The sequence below is a fragment of the Sarcophilus harrisii genome, chromosome 1 (genome assembly GCF_902635505.1).
Source record: "Sarcophilus harrisii chromosome 1, mSarHar1.11, whole genome shotgun sequence".
NCBI lineage: Eukaryota > Metazoa > Chordata > Mammalia > Dasyuromorphia > Dasyuridae > Sarcophilus > Sarcophilus harrisii.
This window is the reverse complement of record NC_045426.1, coordinates 656,633,038-656,653,182: the sequence shown is the minus strand read 5'-3', so window position 1 is coordinate 656,653,182 and position 20,145 is coordinate 656,633,038. Positions and strand designations below refer to the sequence as shown.

The 20,145-nt window shown below is 48.6% G+C and overlaps 1 protein-coding gene across 4 annotated transcripts in view; it reads left to right on the top strand.

Annotated features, from left to right (window-relative positions):
- The window catches only part of NFIC (nuclear factor I C), a 136,115-nt gene extending 118,533 nt beyond the window's left edge, over positions 1-17,582 (top strand). For 2 of the 4 annotated variants that reach the window (XM_031947890.1, XM_031947888.1), the window contains one exon: positions 7,346-7,464. In XM_031947890.1, the coding sequence (XP_031803750.1) occupies positions 7,346-7,363 (18 nt within the window). In that variant the 3' untranslated portion in view covers positions 7,364-7,464. Of the gene's footprint in view, positions 1-7,345 lie in introns of all 4 variants that reach the window. The other 2 variants (XM_031947887.1, XM_031947889.1) reach the window with 2 other exon arrangements.
- Positions 17,583-20,145: the final 2,563 nt, after the last annotated feature.

Here is a 20,145-nt window from a genome sequence, read left to right as displayed (position 1 = left end):
AGTTTTTCAGGTGTTCCACAAACTTCATAAAAGCTGTTTCCCAGCTCAGGGTCCTCCCCACAGTACCCAGCTCTGGGCAGGGCTCTTTAGGAAGGAAGCTACAAGACCCTGTTCTTTGCTGGGTGGTGTTGAGGAAGAGAAGTGAGAGCCCTTGTTATTAGGGACCGAGACAGGGGAGAGGGCCCTGAAAGAAGAGGGATCCTGGTCCCAGAGATACCAAGAAGAGAAAGGAGAGGAGAGGGAGAGAAAGAAGGAAGGAAGGAAGGAAGGAAGGAAGGAAGGAAGGAAGGAAGAGAGGAAGAGAGGGAGGGAAATTAGGAGGGAGGGAAGGGAGGAAGAAGGAAGGAAGGGCGGGAGAAAGAGAGGAATGAAAGAAGGAAGGAAGGAAGGAAGAGGACCCAGCATCAAAGGCTGGGGAACTGCTCACAAGAGGAGGGAGGGTCACACCTAAAGCCTGTCTGGTTGCCAACGGAAACCAGACATGAGGTAATGGCAAGATGAACTTGAACTTGAGGTGGGGGAAGGGCTGGAGAGGCAGGCTCTGGGAACAATAGTGCGGGAGGATCAATGGCTGAGCTGATTTTCCAGCTAGGTAAAGGCTGCTTGGAAGATTCAAGATTCTTTTCAGTGGGAGTGGAATGGAGCGGGGCTCGGTGTAGGAGCTGAGAAGAGGGCTCGGATTTCTGTTCCCCAGTTGACTCAGGGGGTCCACCCCCTATTATAACTAGAAACTAGGCTTTGAGGCTCCCGGCTCCGCATTTACACCCCTCCCTCCCCCGAGCCTTGCCCCCCTACCCTAGCAACAAACTGAGGGGCGGGACACAGAAGCAGGCTTGCTCCTCCAGCCGACCTCATTGGTCGCCCCGGCTTCCTGGATGGCTGGCTTCGTTCTGACTGTGCGGACAGGGCCAGAGGTAGGGGGAGGCGGGAGGTTCCTTTTAAAGGAATCGGGCCCAGTTTGTGGCCCGGACTCCCACCATATGCTGGGGTCCCTGCTCCCGAGCAGCTGCTCTATCTCCCACTGGGAACTCCAAGGGCGAAACGCTCTCCGGAGCGGGGCAGGAAATTGGGGACCGGGGGGATGCTGCGGCTGGACAAACCGCTGGGTGTCTGGTGCAGGATCCCGGGGGCCGGACCGGCCGGGCAGCCTCCGCCTTCCTGTGGATTGCCAGGCTCAGGACAGGGAGGGGAGGTCGCAATCCCGGAATTCCATAGCCCTGACCCATGCAACGGTGCCCTGCTTTGTGTAATCGGCGGTTAAGGAATCCAGTAGATCCCCCAATCCGCCGAATTGTGCCCATAGGCGGACGTTGATGCTGCCGTGATCTCCCTACAAGTGGTGCCATCATAACAGTGGGGACGTGTTCTGTGCCGAGTTTGTCGGGCTAATGCCGGGCACGCTTAGGATCCGGCGTGGTGCTAGAGCGTCAAGCTTTGTGCAAAACAGATTATTCCTCGCGCGTAGTAAACTTTGAAACTACCCGCAACGTCCGCTCTGTTTGTTATTTGTGCTTAGCAAGCCCGTTACATCCCCACCTCTGATCCGCGCTGGCCGGAGCGCCTGAGCCCCAAACTGCTCTCGGAGTCTGCCTTGAGGCAGCTACATGGGGAAACGGGAGTTTTCTCACCCGAAGTCCCCGAGGCCGGTGAAATCACGTTCTCTTCTAGCCCCCCGAAGGTGTGATACAATTCAGGATTTGGGAAGTATCGTGTCTGCATGCATTGTGCGATTCCAAGAGTCGAGAGGCTTAGAATTTCATTCAGTGCTGAAGCCGGGCAGCTGTCCCATAAGGCAAGCCAGTTCCCCCTCCCTTGGTCTCAGTGTCCCCATCTGTAAAATGGACATGATGATACTTGCCCTGCCTCCCTGCTGGCAGCTAGATGGCACAGCGAATAGAGTGCTGGCCCTAAAGTCAAGACCAATCCTGCCTTTCATACTTAGGGGGTTGTGTAACTCACTTAATTTCTCTTCATCTGTACAGCGAGGCTAGAAATAGCACCTATTTCCCAGGGTTGTTGGGAGGATCAAATGATGTGATTTGGTAAAGCACTTCATGAATCTTTTTTTCCTGAGGCATTTGGGGTTGTGTCTTGTCCAGGGTCACACAGCTAAGAAGTGTTCAGTGTCTAGGCCAGATTTGAACTCAGATCCTCCTGGTTTCAGCACTTTATGAATCTTAAAGGCGACTAGGTGGCTCAGTGGATAGAACTCCATCTCTGGGGTCAGAAGAGCCTGAGTTCAAATTCAGCCTTAGACTACTTGCTAGCTTTATGAATCTTAAAGCAGTATATAAATGCTACTTGATATCATTACTACTTAGACTGACCTCCAAAGAGAACAAGGTGAAATCATGGGAAAAAGCACTCTAGAAAAGTTAAAAGTGTTAACACAAATAGGAGAAATTGTTATAGGGCGTGGGCGTAGGTACCAAGTGGGCATGTATTTGATGTTGGTTTTGCTCACATTTAAGCAGCTCAAAGACACTTTAGAAATCAAAGGCATTGTGGGATAGTTGGAAAAGTCCTAGTCTGGAGCTGACAGTCTCCCCTTTGTGATCCTGGGCAAACACTTCACCTTTATGGACTTGAGCTTCCCCATGCATAAAATGAGAGGGTTGAGCTAAGCAGTTTCTTAAGTTCCTCTTGTAGCTAGAACATCGTATGTTCTGAGGCCCCTCTCAGTTCTTGAATTTTCAGTTTTGTATTCTGTGTCCAAAGGACCATTCCTGCTGTGACCCGGTTTCTAGAACATATTCCACTGGCCATCCAAAGAGTGAGTCCATAGGTTTGCCTGTCCTCCCACAATATAAAACTATCACCGATCTTATGATCTGGGATTAAATTGAGGTGGGATCACAGAACTCACAGAGTTCTTGTCAGGAAAAAAGTGCAGTTTGTATACCTTGAAGCACCATATAAATGTTAGTAGCTATTACTGTTTCCTTTTTTGAAGGCTATGATCTTTGACCAATGCATGGGAGACTTTGTTGGAGGAGAGCCTTAAAGGCCACATTTTGCTACGTTAAATCAATCCCTTCTCTTTTGTCCATGCCCTCCCGTAAATCCTCCACAGGGCATCCACCTAGCATGCTGGGGGCCGTCTTTCCAATCTCCTCGACTTTCAGGGATACCAGTGGAGCGTGCAGGCAATCAGGTACATCTTGCCCCCTTGAGGAATCCACCTCCTTTTCCACTTTTTCATTTGTCTGGGGGCATTCCTTTTGCCTGGCCACGGGTAGCATGCTGCAACCTACTCTTTGCTAATTCTGCTCTCTCCCTCGCCCTTCTGGTGACCTGTAGTCTTAGTTCTGTGGCTCCCAGTCATGCAACCTCACCAGAAGGATCTTAGTTATAAAGATGGGCCTTTGTTTCAGGGAGAAGCAGGGATTGATTTCCCAAGGTCATCTACTCCTCCATTCTAGTCTCATTGCATCGGCCATCGGCTACGGGGACTGATGGCCCAATCTATGTGACCCATATAGCTACATCCGATTGTCTTGCTCAATTGGATTTTAGGTCTCCTTTTGGAGGCTGTACATAGTTCCAGAGCTTAATGCCATCAGCAAACAGCAAGATCTGGAGGGCCTCCCAATCTGTGGGAACCCTTCTCCAATATGGACTCTGTGCTGGACATTTGCCATGACAAGACTTTGGCAAGCATATGCGTCTCTTGTTTTACCCCTTACTTAATATTAATAATCAGGGAGTCATTCAGTAAAGCTCTCTCTGCTGGGGTGGTGAGGTGGTCTAGTGGGTGGTCTTGGAGTCGGGAGGACAAATTCAAACCCCGGTTTCCTCATCTGCAAAATGAGAGTAATAATAGCAGCTGCCTTAGGGAGTTAGTGTGAGGATAAAGTGCCCACGTGCAGCAGTTTGTGTATCTTGAAGCACCATATAAATATGAGTAGCTATTATTGTTACTTTGTTGAAGGCTATGATTTTTGACCATTGTATGGGTGATAACTTTGTTGGAGGAGAACCTTAAAGACTACATTTTGATACATCTTTACAAATCGAGGAGCTGTAGCATCTTATAATTTGTTACACCTTTCAATCAGATATGTGACTGATGTGGTTTGCTATTATTACTTGCAAAACCTTGCCTGTTCCCTTCTTACACTCAAATCAGAGATTCCCTCAATATGGATGTAGACTGTTCTCATGATTTGATATAAATAGCAAAGTGCTGATTGGTCTTGGCTATTCATGTTCTCTTGGCCATCTTTTTTGGGTAACTCTCAAATCTGAGATATTTTTCTCCCCTCCAATTCTTTAGCATTATCTCTCTGTCCTCTCAAAAAAGCATTTCTCAGAGCTCTCCAAATTATATCCTCTCCGCTATTGACCTCCTTTGTATAAATTTGGGCTTACCCGTCTGTTCATTCTGGTTTTGTTTTCTGTAGTGCCACTGATACATCCTCATGTAGCACACCAAGGACTAGGAGATCCAATCCAAATGTGTTCACACTGTTGTGCAAAAATGGTGGGGAAAACTTGTTATAAGACTCTCTACTATGCTCTTTTGAATTTCCTCTTCTTTGTTCTCTCTTCAAGTTCATCCTTAAAATCCTCAGAATTATTAATTGGATCTCATATTGAGCTTTCTTTATGCTTTTTTTTCCCCTTTCCATTTCCTACTGTTTGATGAGATAATGCTGCTCATAATCTCCTAGCATCCTTCTCTAAGATCTTTGTTTGAAGTCAGTGTTTACTGGCAATGTTGTAGACCACTAGGTGGCACTCCTTGTCAAGTGCAGAGATCGGGCAACCAAAGGATAGGGAATAAGCATATATGTCCCTACTTTGTGCCGCGTGCTTTCTCATTTGCTCCTTGCAACAACCCTAGAGTAAAGGTGCTGTTATTATCCCCATTCTACAGTTGAGGAAACCGAGGCAGACAAAGTAAAGTGACTTGTCCAGGATCACATAGCTAGTAAGATTTGAACTCAGGAAGATGAGCCTTCCAGACTCCAGGCCCAGCACTCGATGCAATTCTCATTACAGTTATCCGGTGTTACAATTCACAATTTAATTGGAGGCGATCGAGTTTGTCCTAGAATTTCTGTACTTCCTCACTCTCTGAAACAAATGTGGGCACTGAGGCAGCTCTTCTTCACTGTGACAGTTGCTGATCATGAGCCCCACAATAAAAGATGATCAAATGTGCTCTTCTATTATGTTTCTCGTTGACTTCATACACATGATAAAAGCAACTCTGCCAGTTCTTTATTTGCTTTTCCAAAGAAAACTCATGGGCTTATTCCGTCTTCCCTTTGTCTTATGGTCTCATTTTTAGTGAGAACATTGAGATGGATTTGGCGCATTCCCTCCAGTAAATATGTTCTCTCATTATGGATCACTGGATGAGGATCTCATGTTTAGATTAACATCAGTAATTGTTGATGTTTATAGATAATAAACAAGCATTTATTAAGCACTGACTTATGGCACTGTGCCAAGCACTGGGGATATAGAAAAAGGCAAAAACACAAAACCCAGCACCTGGCCTCAGGAAAACTAATAGAGGGAACAACATGTCAGTAATTAGGTTTGTGTTGTTGAGCAGTTTAAGATGTGTCTGACTCTTTGCTGACCCTATTTGAAGGTTTGTACATACAAACCTTGTGCACACAAGTCACATGTAGAACGTGGGGCAGCAGGGCAGTAGCCCAGTGGATAGAACTCCAGGCCAGGAAGTCCTGAGTTCAAATCCAGCCTCAGAACTTTCTAGCAGGGTAATCCTGGGCCATTTACTTAATCCTGTTTTCTCATCTGTAAAATGAGCAGGAGACTTTGCAAATACAAACAAACCAACCAATCTAAATGGGGTTGCTGAAGAATTGGATTCCAACTAAACAACAAAGACAACAGAATAGAAAGAAAGTCACCTTAGAAGGTAGATGACTAGGGGTGAAGGGGGAGGGAGGAAATTAGAAAAAGCCTCTTCCATACAGCAGCCTTTGAGCTGAATCTTGAATGAAGCCGGAGATATCAAGAAGTAAAGGTGAAGGGTAGTCCAGGTATGGGAGAAAGCTTCTGCAAAAGCATGGAGATCGGAGATGGTTTGTTTTGTGAGAGGAACAGAGGGGGTGCAGGTGTCAGCAGGTCATAGAGTGCATGGAGGACGGTCCAATAAAGAAATCTGGGAAAGGAGGAAGGGACCAGCTTGTGAAGCACTTTAGATGCCAGAGGACTTTGTTAGGACCTGGGAGTCATGGGAAGACATTGGAGTTTATCGATTAGACAAGGTGACATGGGCAAAACTGCACTTTAGGAAAACCACTTTAGCAGTGGGCAGGGAGGACCAATTACGAGATCGTTGCAGTAGTCCAGCTAAGAAGGGCTGAGGGCCCTCACGCAAGTGAGTGGAGGCAAGGGCACAGACATGAGAAGAGATAAAGCAGAAATAAGATTCTGGTGATGGATTCAGTATCTGGGCTGAGTACGTGGGAGGAGTTGAGAATTCTTAGCTTTCTCTTCCACACTCTGGTGCCCTCGATACAGAAGTAGGGGGCTGTTCAGGACTGAGAACCCTTCTGAATTTTTCTTGGTTTCTGCCAGTTGCCAGAAGCAAAGCATTCTTGCGTTGGCCAGCCGCGGGCTTTCCTTACTTAGAGAAAGTGTCCTACAGAAATTATAGTCTTCCTAAGTCAGAACTGCACAGCCTCTCCTGTATTGGGGCAGGGGCCTCTCAAGGTTGAGTACGGTGTATACTCCAAACTCCAGGCCCAGAAGCACATAGCAAACCATGCCCTAGACCTGACAATTATTGGTAGGATTGGAGGACCAAGGAAAGGGGCCAGACTGACTTATGAGATCCTCAGAAGCAAGGTTGGGAGTCCATTCTTGTAGCTCCCCCTCGCTACCCTTCCCAGCTGTCCAACTTTCTTGCCTCTATCCAGCTGCCTTGCCTTCCTTTGCTCCCACCCTCCATCCCCAGGCTGACTAGCTTTTCGTTAGACCTTCTACAGAGCCCTAGGATGTCCAAGGGAAATGGGCCTTTTGAACATAGAACGTAGAATGTCTTAACTGGAAGTGACTTTGGAAAACCAAATGTTAGAACTGAAAGGAGCCTCTGAAGTCATCACTATGACTCCTTATTTGGTGGATAGTAAACTTGGACGCAAAAAGAAATGGCTTACTCAAGTCATGCAATGAACTAGGGATTTAATTGGGGCTAAAAGTGGAAAGTGAGTGGGGCTGTGAGAAGACGGGGGAGGGAGATGGCAGGTGAGCAAGAGGGGAGGAAGATGGAAAAGATGAAGCTGAGTATTAAGGAAGATCGTCATTCACCCTCCGGATAGCTGTACTTCATCACTCTCTCTTTTTTTTCTTTCTCTTCCAGTCCTGGTATCTGGGATAAACAAGGTTCTCCCCACACGTCCCTTCTCCTGTGTCTCGGGGCTATCCCGGGGGGAGAAAGGCAGCCCCCCGGCCCACGTTTTCGGTGGAGAGCTAGTGCGAGTGAGGACGTCCTCCCAGCCACCCCCGCCAACATCCAACCCGACAAAAAAAACAAACAAACAAAAACACAACAAAAAGAGACAAACAAAAAACAAAGACGAAAACCAGAGGTAAGACAGAAAAGTCAGAGACTCTCTCCGAAGAGCGAGTGAGGTTCCGCGCCTGGCAGTCAGGAACACGGTCGCCCGGTCCCCCAGCGACAGACACCCCGGCCGAGGGGCCCCGGGGGGCAGCCTATGCAACACGGTGTCTTTCTAATTTATTCATCTCCTCTCCACCTGCCACGACTGAAGAAAGGACCGGATGCCCAGCCTGTCCCCCGCCCCCTGCTCCCATGCCCGCTCCCAGGACACGCGGCTGCTTGCCCCTGTTGGCACCGGGCAGGCTGAGGGCAGTTCCCATTGGCACCAGCGGCCGTCCCTCTGCCCAGGGATGAGCAGATTTAAACAAACAGACAGACAGCGTGCTTTGGGTTAGCTCCCAGACCCACTGTCCAGATCCTTTCCCAGAGAGAGGTGAGCGTGTCCCTAAGGCCCACTACAGACGGGCCCCTAGAGGTAAAGGAACCGGACCACGTGCATTCTCTCCTCCCCACCCGCCCTGCCCTCGACGCCTGCTCTGGGCCGGACAGCAGCATTCCAAAAAGGCCGGGGCCCGTCATGCTTGCTATTTGCCACGGGGCTCAGGCAGCAGCCTGCTGGGGACCAGGGGACCCGTCCCAAGTGGCAGACATGCCATGGGCCCACCGCTCTGGGGGTGCTGTGGAAGGGGGGGAGCGGAGGCGGGCATTGCAGGGCCTCTGAAGGGGCGATGGTGGCAGGGGGGAGAACGGCTCTCGGGGCTTGGGCACCGAGGTCAGGGCGGGGGCCACCGAGAGGGTCAGAGTCGGTGAGCGTGGCACAGCAGGGCAGGGTTTGGTGGCACAGGGCCCCTTGGTGAGAGGATTCTGCATGATCTGAGCTAAAAAAAAAAACCCAGAGCCCCAAACAAATTTCTTTGCCCCAAAGGACTCATTGAAAACACCCCATTTTCTGCACCATTTTTGGAGACATCTAATTTGGCCCGAACTTGGTCCTGGACCCCTCTTGCTTCTGTATTTCTATCTGACTGGGACTTGTTCCTTCTTCATGCCTACCCCTTTTGGGAGAAAAGGTCTATGCAATCAGTCCCACTCCTCCCCTAGTGCGGTGCCCTGGAGCCTGGGACCCGGGACCGAAAGGACGGAGGAAGGAGGGGGCCCACCAAAACCTGTGACCCAAAGCCTGAGGCCCTGGGGATGATGTACGCGCTGCGAAAGATGCACTTTTGGAGGACAGAAAGGGAAGGGGAAGCCACCGAAAGACCTGCCCCTCACCTGCCCACTGCTCCCAAGGCTTTAGTCCGACTCTTAAGGATCTTGACAGGCCTCCCGGATTGGAGAGGTTGTGGGGTGGGGATGGGAAAGACAGGTTCCCCCTCCCCGACAAAAACGCTCTCCTGTTCCCCTTCCCCACCCCGGCGAGCTGGGCTGTGGAGTGTACGCGATTTAAGTGCCTGAATCCTGGATCGCTACCCTCAGCTACTGCCCTCCCCCCACAGCAGGGCCGAGCGATCATGGATGGCCAGAGCCAAGACCTGGGTGGCCCTCTGCCCTCCATGCCCGCTCAAGGCACCTCCACCTCCCTTTGCCAACTCCACAGACCCCCCTTCCTGGGCCCTGCTGGTTCCCTGCGCATCATCACTGAGATACCTCACCAAGGGCCACCTGGAGACCCTGGGGTCCCTGGTTTCTACCCGTTGGTGTCTGGGCCTCAGGCCTCTCCCTGGGGAAGGAGGAAGGGGACACCTCCCTCCCCAGTGGCCCTTCCTCCCCATTCAACAGGTATCTCTTTGGGTCTCAGACACCTTCATCTCCTTACCTCCCCCAAGCCAGAGAGATGGGAGAGTGAAAGACAGAGTGGGCATTTGCCCCTGCCAGCCAACCGCCCGTCTGGGACAGAGGAGATTGGGGCCCAAGGGGTCAGGGAAGCTGCCCCCTCCCCCGATTCTCTCCTGTCCCCTCTGCCAGTGCCTTAAAACCAAGAGTGACGCCCTTCCCATATCCATGTCCCCCTCCCCCCCCCCCCCCCCCCCAGCGCCTATGGCTACCCTCCCCCCCAGCTCAGCCCAGGCCAGGCCAAGGGGAACCGCCCCATTGCACTTTTGTCTTCCCTGTTGGCTCTTGGGAGTGTGTGAGATAGGTTGGAAAGGGAGAGGCTGCTTGGTCCGGTCCCCTGCTCTGTGACTGATCCTCATGAGGGGGGAGACCTCGGTAGGGAGGGAGGGGGGCCGAGATTCTGCCGAGAGGGAGAGCCTGCCCCACTCCGGCTGGCGAGGAGGCAGTGCCCCGGCCCCGCCCCGGCTCTCCCTGCCGCCGTCGTGCACCCCTGCCATCGCCCCCCAAAAACATGCACCCCAGCAGAGGGAGAAGTAGCTCGGGCCTGGGGTGGGCAATCTGTTAAGCATTTCCGTTGAGCCGCTCTGATAACACTAAGCTCAGGGAGCCAGCCCTAGGCCTCCCTCCTGTTCTCACCTCTGACCCGCCCTCCCCCAGTCACCAGGGGAGGGAGGAGATGCCTGGGACTACCACTTCTGGGGTGCCCTTGGGCCCTGCGAGACCCACGTCTGACCTTTCTAGACCTCCTTCCCACCGGTCTCGGAGGGGCCCCTTTCCCTGGAGGGGGGTCTGAGCCATGTGGGGTACTGAGCCGGAAGGGCTCCTCCCCCTGTGGGAATCTCGCTCTTGGCCCAGGTCCCACCTTCCTTCTTTCTCTCTTCTCACCCACCCACTGCCACCTCCTCCAGAGACCATCCTTTCCTCTCAAACTGGCACAAAGGCGTGGCAAGCCCAGTGGATCCAAAAGAGAAAGACCAGAGTTTCCTAAGCTCCCTCCTCAGTTCCTCTTCCTCCCCTGTGCCATCCTTCTCATCCTCTGGAGCTTCCCCGATGGCAGCCTTGTCGCCCAGTGGCGAAGGGTGCGATCCTCGTGCACTTAACCCTGGTGTCCTCCCCACTCCCAAGAGGGCCCCAAGTCACTGGACGGGGTTGGCCTTCGGGACCCGAAGCGAGCCTCTCGTGGGGGTGGGGGGTGAAGAGCGTGTGCGTGTGCGAGTGCGTGTCTGTGTGTGTGCGTGTCGGGGGGGGGGGGGGCATTGGAACCTTCGGTACAGGCAGCCCTAGCTCCCTAGGGTCTTAGGGGTGGGGGTGGGAAGGACCGCATTCCAGGCGGGACCTTGCGGAACCAAGCTGGGCTAGCAAGTTGGCGTTCAAGGGGAGAACTCAAAGCTAATAAAACTGCATGGTGCTTAACCAGGAACTCGTGTGACCTAGCTCAAGCTGTCAGCTCGGAGCTGATAAATGCATGGCAGACTATAACTGGCTCTACCTTTCCCCCTCTCCACCTTCCCCTGCCCCGTCCTCTTTAAAAAAAAAAAAATTATATAAAAAAGTGAAAAAAAATTCCATGTTTCCTAATTTGCACGAAATTTTCTATCACATGATGTGCCTTGCCTTCCAAGAATAAGTATTAACTTTCAACGGTATCACCGCACAGAGATAGCTGCATGCTCTGCTCGTGTAGTTAAAATAAAATCAAATAAAAAATAAAAATGGAAAAGGGGGATGTACTTCTATTTGTAAAAAAAAACAAAACAAAACAAAACAAAACAAAAAAATCACCAAACAAAAAAACTCAAACCCATCCAGCATCCAGCCCTCCTCAGCTCCTTCTTTGGGCCTCACCTCCGTCCATCTCTGTTCATGTTTCTTGGGCCTAAAGAGGGGTTCCTCATGTAATGGCCATCCCAAAGCCTTTCTAGCTCTTGCCCCTTTCTCAGCTATCTGCCCAAAGCTAAGCTTGAAGGGTCCAGGAGGCTGTTTGTTTTTAATTTGGAAATGTTAACATCCAAACCCTAAAGGGATTGTCCCTGGAAGAGGAGGGCTGCGTTCCTACCGTCCTGGATGACCACCTCCTAGGGTGTTACTCTGAGGTGACCATCTCCTAGAGTTAAGACCCTGAAAGAGACACCTCCCCCCCCCCCAGAGCTGCACTCTGACGGGGAACCTGCGCCTTCTAAAGGGTCACCTCACGCGGGGTGACCGTCTCTTAGAGTGCCACCCTAACGGAAAATACTTGTCCTCTGAGGTGTCGCCCTAACTGGAATAACTGCCTCCCAGGGTGGCAACCTGAAAAATTGTCCCTTAGCATCTCATCCCAGCTGGACGACTGTCATCTTAGCTATCACCCTACCTGGGGTGGGAGGGGAGGTCCCGTAAGGGAACACTAACTGGGATGACTGCCTCCCTAGATTCAGTCACCCTGATGGAAACTTCTGTCCTCCAGCATGTCACCCTAGCATGTACGACTGCCTCCTAGGGTGGCACTCTATCAGGGACCGTTCTGTCCCAGGGGGTCACCCTAGCGTAGATGACAGATTCCCCCCCCCCCTCCACCTCTAAAATAATCTAGTTCCGACTGTCTCCTCAGCAGCCCCAGTGAGGGCTCAGGCTTCCACAATCGTTATTTAACATAGGAGAGATGGTCATTCTTGTGTCTCTTCCACCTGACACCTCCCCCACCCACCCATATAAGTTTTGCCAAAGCCCGTTCTTTCCCTCCCCTTCACTCCCCACTTGGTGGGCCATTTGGGGATGGATTTTGCTCCTGCCCTGACAGCTTCTCCCTTGCTCCATGTCTTCCAGTTGTGAATACGAATGCATCTAGTATGGCAAAAGTATATATTTATCTATCTATCTCTCTATATGCAATACCTGTTTAGTCTCTGCTCCTCGGCTGGCTAACCACTCTGGGTGACTTCATGGGGAGAGACAGGAGGAGGGCCTTAGAGAAGCTGCTTTGATCTGGGAGTGGGTTGGGATGGAGGCCTATGGTCCCGTTTCATTTTTCTGGGCAGTTTTGTGTTTGTTTTATTTTTCTTAATTGACCAAAGCAAAGCATGTGCTGTGTTTCTCCTCCCTAGATACTTTCCCTCCCCCTTCCCCTGGTTATGGGGGCCAGGGTTTAGGGTGAAGGGCTGAATTTAGTGACCCAAGCTGTGAAATTAAGGGAAAGAACCGCCTTCCAGCCTCTGGTCCTCTCTTCTCTAGAGTCCTTCCATCATCTATTTCATCATTGGGTCAGGGACGGTCATCATCCCACCCACATACTCCTGTCTTTTTTGCTTCTTGGGGAGTAAAGCGGTGCCGGAGCCTAGGAATGAGAACAGGGGATCACCAGGTACCTGTAGCTCACCCGGCAGATCTTGGGGAGTTCAGAAAAGTTTGAGGCTCTGTCTTGGTCGTTATGGCTCCATGGTTCCTTCCTCACCATCACTACCACAACACCCCTCTTTCCAAGCTATCATCTTCCTGGGCCTCCCTTGACACCTACTTTTGGCTTTTGAGCAAGGCTAGGGCCGTGGGCTCCCATTTCTGCCCCATGAGACCCCCTGGATTTTAGTTATTCCCCTTCCATACCATCCTTTCTTCTTTCAAAAGTGCCACTAAAAACTAGAGCAGGGGTGGGGGTGGGGGATTGTGAAGGGTATGACAACTCCATTCTATCTTGTTTCCTGAATCTAAAAGCTGTGGGAGTTTGTGTCTGAGAATTGGGTTGTATGTGACTGATTTAAACAAGAAAGGCACTTTGTGTTAGCTAAACCAGAGAAAGTGGCCTAGAGGGTTCCTGGAGAGACACTAGTGGTCAAGTCAGAAAGTCCTGAGGTCATTTTTCCATCTTCCTACCTCCATCCTGGCCTGGATCTCATCACCATCACCATTCCCTAACTCAAGAACAGTATGTAGGTTTCGCCCAAGTCAGAAGTTCCCTTGGCCAAACACTTCCTGTCCTGTTCACTTGTTCCACAAATAGTTCCTGAGAGCCAGGGGCTATTCAAGACTCAGATGGGTGGTCTTTCCAGTTCTCTTAAACACAAGTCAGGACTCCTGCCAGGGAGTCAAAAATTCAAAAACCTATCCCCTTCTCCTCTCTTCCTTTTTGTCCCATTCTCTTCTCAGTCATAGAGAGCCTTTGTCCTTCCAATATCAATATTTTGATTAGAATTCCATGGAAAGGGAAAGAGATTGGAAACTCTGCTTGGAAACTCATGCAAAACAATGGCCTTGAGGCATAATGGACATAAAACATTGAGGGCCCAGGCTGGAGTAGCACTAAGGTTGTTGGGAGTGAAGGCAATCTAGCCCCTTCTAGGAGCTGCCTTGAACACCCTCTCCCCCCTCTCAAAGTGTAAGAACCCTGGTAGTAAATGCTCAGTCAGTCTATTTCACTCCTCAAGCTGTGTACATCTTGAGTTGGGAATGGGAAAAAGAAATGCTTTTGTGTTGGTAGAGAATTTGGAAGATCAACAGACTCTTCCCAAACAAAGGAGATTTTGGTCAAAGGACCACATCCTCCTAATTCTAGCCTTCTCACCACCTCCTACCATCCAGAGGCTTAAAGAGACTTGGGAGCTTATTTAGCATTGACCATGTCCCAACTCCTACATGTCCCATAAATAGAGTAATTCCGGCTCCCATCCAGTCCCCTCCACTTAAGATGTCTCATTGGTCACCAATTATCCATCTGCCTTCAGGGCATCTGTCATTCTGCCTAACAGTGGCTGTACCTTCCTTTACTCACCAAGATATGAAACTCTGGTTGCCACTTCCGCCTGGTATATGGCTTTGGCTGACTAAATGGCTCTTCCTGGTTCAGAGTTTAAGGGCTCTCATTGCACCAACCTAGTCGCCATCAGGAATTTTTTTTCATCTGTTTTATTGGTTCCCAGAAGCTCCTCACGCACACACACACAGAATGATAATATTTATGAGATTTTCAAAGGGGCCCCTACAGATACCACCCCAAAGGTCCAATCTGGATAAAATTCAGGAAACCAGGCCCTGAAAGGGTTGGCCTTTCACTAGTTGGAATTCAGGGTCCCCTTCTGGATGAGGAAAGTGTGACAATCAAGTCTTCAGCCTAACTTCGTCTCTTGAGATAGCTCACATTCCCCCAATTGTCCCTCCCCCCTCACTGTCTATATATCTATATGTAGATATAGATCATTCTCATTTCCTTAGCGATTTAGTCTGGGTCCCCTTCCATCTCCCCAACCTCTCCCAACCAGGAAGGAATAAACTTCAGGAGAAAGATAGAAGAAGAGAGCCACAAGCTCTATTTGATTAAATGAGGTTAGAAAAGGGTTAGAAGAATCAATCAGGAGGCAGGGGTCAGAGGGACTCTTTAGCTAGCCTATCTTCTTCCTTAGGTCCAAAGAGTGCCGAAAGAAAGGGACATCCCTCCCCAACAACATGGGGGCATCAGGGGATGAAGGGGCCCCACTTTCCAGGGGATAATAGCATTATTAATCTTCATTCACTTGCTTGAACTTCACACTCATTCAGATACAGAAATAAAAGCTGGGTACAAAAGGAAGGGAGAAATCCAAGCATCTAAACAGTGGGCATCCCCAAAAGTGAAATATCATCTCTTACTTAAGGTTCTGAACCAGAGTTCTGAGATGACCCTTTCCCTAAGCACCCAGCACCGAGCACCAGTGTTCAGGCCCCAGATTCCTCCCTCTCTCAGAGGCCCTCAAAATCCAGATGACTTTGGTCTTCAAGCTTGACTATTCTTGGGCCATCATTCATGCACTACAGTGGCTCTCTTAGTGACTACAATATCAAATTGGGTAAAACAGAGCTGTAGTTTGGGTGGGGGGAGTACAGTGAGAGAGATTAGCTCTACAGACACCTGTTCACCTAGATCAACAAATTCCAGAGTCCTCTAATAGAATTCATTGGGAAACATCTCAATTGGGCAGAATTAAAGCTGCCTCCTTCCCCATACTAGAGCATCCCCATACTAGACCTCATCGATGGTACTTTAAACTTTATTATCCACTCACAATTTTTTGTGATATGGACTATAAATTGCTGCTCTTGAGGGGTCAGTTTTTCTAACTGACACATCATCCAAGAACTTGGATTTTGCTCTTAATTTTTGAGGGAATGAACATCTTCCTTCCCCTACATCTTCCCTTGACTATATCCTCTCACACCTTGCCCTGCTACTTTCTCCTTCTGTCCACTGGGCATCTGGAAAGCAGTAGATCAACTGCTAGAATCTCTGATCAGCTTCAGTCCTGGTTGTGATGTTCCCCCCCAAAAAATGTGCCTCCCATCCCTCTAGTCTTCTCTCTACCTTCCATTATGGCTGGATTAAGATCCCTCTGGTGCTTCATCATTATCCATGATTAAAGTTAGCCACACAATAAAAAGGCCTCTGTTTCTTTTTAAAGGAGGGATTGGGACAAGGTTTTGGAACAAGGAAGAAGGAGGGAAAGCCAACCAAAAGTCAAAGCAGCAGGACTGTTGACATCCAAACCAAAAATCATTTGTTCCCAAGCAGTGCCTCGCAAGTTCCTGCTGGCCTGGCTTTGAGGGGTGTTTCTCATCTGGCCATTTCAGTCCTTGCTTAGGAAGCTGTAGGGAAGGAGGGTGATCTACGTCCTTAAGAGGGTATATCACAACCCTGAAAGAATAAGACTGTGCTATGATTCAGCTGAGGGGTTCTAGGGTGATCTAAAGTTATTGCTCCCCAGTCTGGAAGTCTTTAAGGCTTTAGATTCCATGCTTTCCAGTGCCTAGGAACGTAAGGGTGGTAAATACAGCAGAATCCTAGCCCTTGCTGGGAGCTGGAATGGGAGCCTATATCTGTTCTTCCTGGTGGAACCCGCATTCCAAGTTCGGAGGAGGATGGGGAAACTCTGGAGCAAAAATGAGATGGTCTTGGGGGGTAGGGGAAGCATTGAGTCCATCAAAGATTTCCTCTCTCACCCAAAGCAATGCTGTACTCAGAGTCACAGACCACCAGAGACCATCTACTCCATCCTCCACATAAGATTCTGCTTTACCAGTGAGTCCATGGGTTTATTGGATTGAAGCAGGAATGTGAGGAGATAAGCTGGGATGGCTTTCCATCAGCACCCTGGACAGGGAAGCAGGTAGCCCATCCTGGCCACACCCTTCTATGTGATCCCTAAAGAAAATCCAGTCTGTAATTCCCTTGGTCCCCTGCCCAGGCATTACCCTTCCCAGGATCCCCAGATCTTGGGGTTCACATCAAATCCTTGGACCCCAATGACCCCTCCCAACTCCCACCATAATCCAACAACAAAAACAACAACAAAACAAACCAAAGGACACCCTTGGTCCCAACCCCACACTCCCCCTTTCCCAGCTCCTGATTCCCAGGCTCTCGGACTCCTATTCAATGCTTTGGACAGGAGTTGGCAAGAGGCAGGAGGGACAGTCCCCCCCAACCCCAGACTTTTCTGTTACAGTTTCCGTAGATCTCATGTTGATCGCTCAAGGGCAAAATACAGGTGAAAGAGGGGTGGGGAGAGAGGGAGGAGAGGAGATGCTGCGTAGAGTGAGATCAAGTACCAGAGATTTCTCTCTGGGAACATGATATAATGGAGAGAGAAAAAGAATTTGCTTTACTGGTGTCCTCTTCAGTTGTTGTTTTTTGTGTGCGTGTTTTGTTTTGTTTGCTTTGTTTTCTCCAAGATTTCTTTTTCCATTTTATATTTTATCAATATTATGGGACTAGTTAATCTGTTTCTTGCTTCTTGCTTCCTGCACCTATCCCACAATGCCCTCGCACACACACACACACACACACACACACACACCCATGCATCATAGATTGGAAGCCACCACAGGCCCAGGACTGAGCTCTCTTATCCTTGGCCGACCCATCAACAAATACATACACAGACTGCCCAGTTCCAAGGGCACAATATTGGGACTGGGATGGGGGAGGGGATCTAACGCTGCCCTTCCTCCTTCCCCTTCCCTCCTACCTGTCCCCTCGCCTCCTGCCTCAGTTTCCCTCTCTTCCCTCCCCTTCTTCTGCGCCTCACACCCTATTTGATTATAACATTGTATGATGCAGCCCTTACGGTCTAGCCGATGCGCCTACCTAAATACCATTTATTGAAAGTGACGATGGTTTGTTCCCTATGCAAAAAAAAGAAAAAATATTCCAAAAAAAAGAAAAAAATGTATAAAACATTAAACAAGCTATGCTCCAACTCTATATGTGTCCCTCAGACTCTCCTTTCTGCGGCTGGGGTTGAGGGAACTGAAAATGGGAAGGGGTTAAGGGAGGGACCAAGGGGGGTGGGCTATTTGAGTAAGTGACTTTTGTCCTGGAGAGAGAAAGTGTGTGTATGTGTGTAAGGGAGAGAAGGACAGACAGACAGACAGAGAAAGAAGAGGAGGAAGATAAGAATTGCAGTACAACCCATCGAATTCTCCTTGTACCCGAACAAGAATGCTATCTCCAGTAATATCCCCAGCTACTACTCCAGACTCACCTCGAAGGCATAGGGAACCTGCCACCAACCGAGGACGTCCGTTCGGAGTAGCTCTAATTGCAGATGTCTGTTCTTTCATTCCTCTTTACGGCTGTCACCTGTTGAGACTCATTCTATCTTTAGGGCCAGGTCTCTCCTCCTCACAACAGCTCTTCAAACACCTGAGAACAGCTTCTCCAGGAAAAGGATCCAGGATTAGTTTTGGAGGCTGGAAGTGGATTTGGGGCTTGAGAAAGGGTCTTTTTGTTGAATTCTATTAAATTGAGGCAATATTTTCTCTACACTGGGTCCCAGAGATATGGCCTGACTCAGAAATCCTTCACAGAAGACATGGCTGGTCATGGTCAAGAGTTTGTATATGTTTATCTGTGCCTTAATGATATTTAATGTACTGTTAATGATCATGGTAAAAGCTAGCATTTATAGCTATTTATATTTATTATTTATATTATATTATTGTAGTTATATGTATTTATTATTTATATTTAAATAGCACTTTAAGATATATATATATATATATATATATATATATATATATATATATATATATATATATATATATCATTTGATCATGAAAACCCTAGGAGGTAGATTCTGTTATTATACCCGTTTTACAGATAGTGAAATTAAGACACAAGGAGATTAAGTGATTTGTCAAGAGACATACAAGTATCTGAAACAAGATTTAAACTCTAGTCTTCCTGACTCCAGGTCTAGAACTACATCTGCTACATCAGGGAACAGCAAATTGCAACCCATCTGTTCACTGCTTGTTTTGAATGACCTGTGAGCTAAGAGCTAAGTTTTGCTGGATTTTAAAATGTAAAGACCATTCTTTGTTTGCAGGCCATACCCTCGTTTACTTACCCTTTACTGTCTAATGTACATCCACGTGGCTTTGTGTGGCTCTCTTTTTTCTGTGTTTGTCACTCTCTCTTATGTATCTCAGTGTGGATGAAGCAGCCAATGTCTGTGTCCCTGGGCACCTGCCTGAATGGATTTAAGCACCCATTACAATGATCCCTTCCACACTTCAGCTTTCCCCATCAGTTTTACTATAAGTCAGCATAAGAAATTAAATGGGAATTTGGGAGGAATTTTATGGAAGCCACAAGAACAAGGGAAGTCCAGGAGATGAGACCAAAAAAGTTCAGAAGCTCAGAAATGCATAAAATATATGTTCAGAATGATATATTATGTCAATATACTTTACCTTTTAGGACCATAATAATTGAGACTTCTTCTCTGGTAAAATGGCAGAACCAAAACATTTCACGTGGATTTTCCAGATCGTGGCAGGGATTCATGTCCCTAATCCCTGAGATGTGGAAATAATAACTATATTCCAGGTATTAGGGGAAAGTAGAAAGATATGTCTCCTGTCCAACCTTTGCCACATTTCTCCCATAAGCCCTTTTCTCTCCTTGTACCCTGCAGGCCCTCATCACCTGACACATACATCCATCCCAGACTACTGCAGTAGTCTGCTGGTGATTCTGCCTTCCTCAAGCCTCCCCCACTCCAATCTATCCTCCATTCCGCCACTAAAATGATTTTCCTAAAGTACAACCTGACCATCACCTCTCCCCACGACCTCCAACCCTAACAAATAAACTCCAGTAGCTTCCTACAAGCTTTCAACTTTAAATGCAAAATCTTGTTTGCCATTCAAAGCCCTTCGTAACCTAGCCCTGCCCCCTCCAGTCTTTTTACCCCTTACTACACCTGCATCATACCCTCTGATTCAGGGATTGTGACCTTCTACAAGACTTTTCCCAGCTTTCCCCCATGCCTGGAATGCTTTCCCTCCTTTTCATTTCCACTTCTTGGCTTTTCTGGCTTCCTCCACTAAACCCCCCCTTCCACCGGAAGCCTTTCTCACTCCCTCTTAATTCTAATGTCTTCCTTCTCTGAATTATTTCCTATTTATCCCTTATACAGCTTGGGTTTTTTTTGTTTGTTTATTTTTTACATACATTTTCTTGTTGTGTTCCCCATTAGAGGGAAGGGATTTTTTGGCTTCTCTCTGTATCCTCAGCACTTATCACAATGCCCAGGAAATAATAGAGCTTAATAAATGCATATTGACTGACTCAAGAAACTTACATTTTACTGAGAGTGAAGGAGGGACGGAGCAGAGGGCATATTACACATAACTAAGGCAGTGCTGAGTGTGGCAAAGGAGGGAATCATTCCAAGTGTTCTAGGGATAGAAGAGAATCCCAAGGTGGAAATGAGAGGATGAGGAAGAACTATAAGACTTCTTGGAAAAGTTGTCCCTCA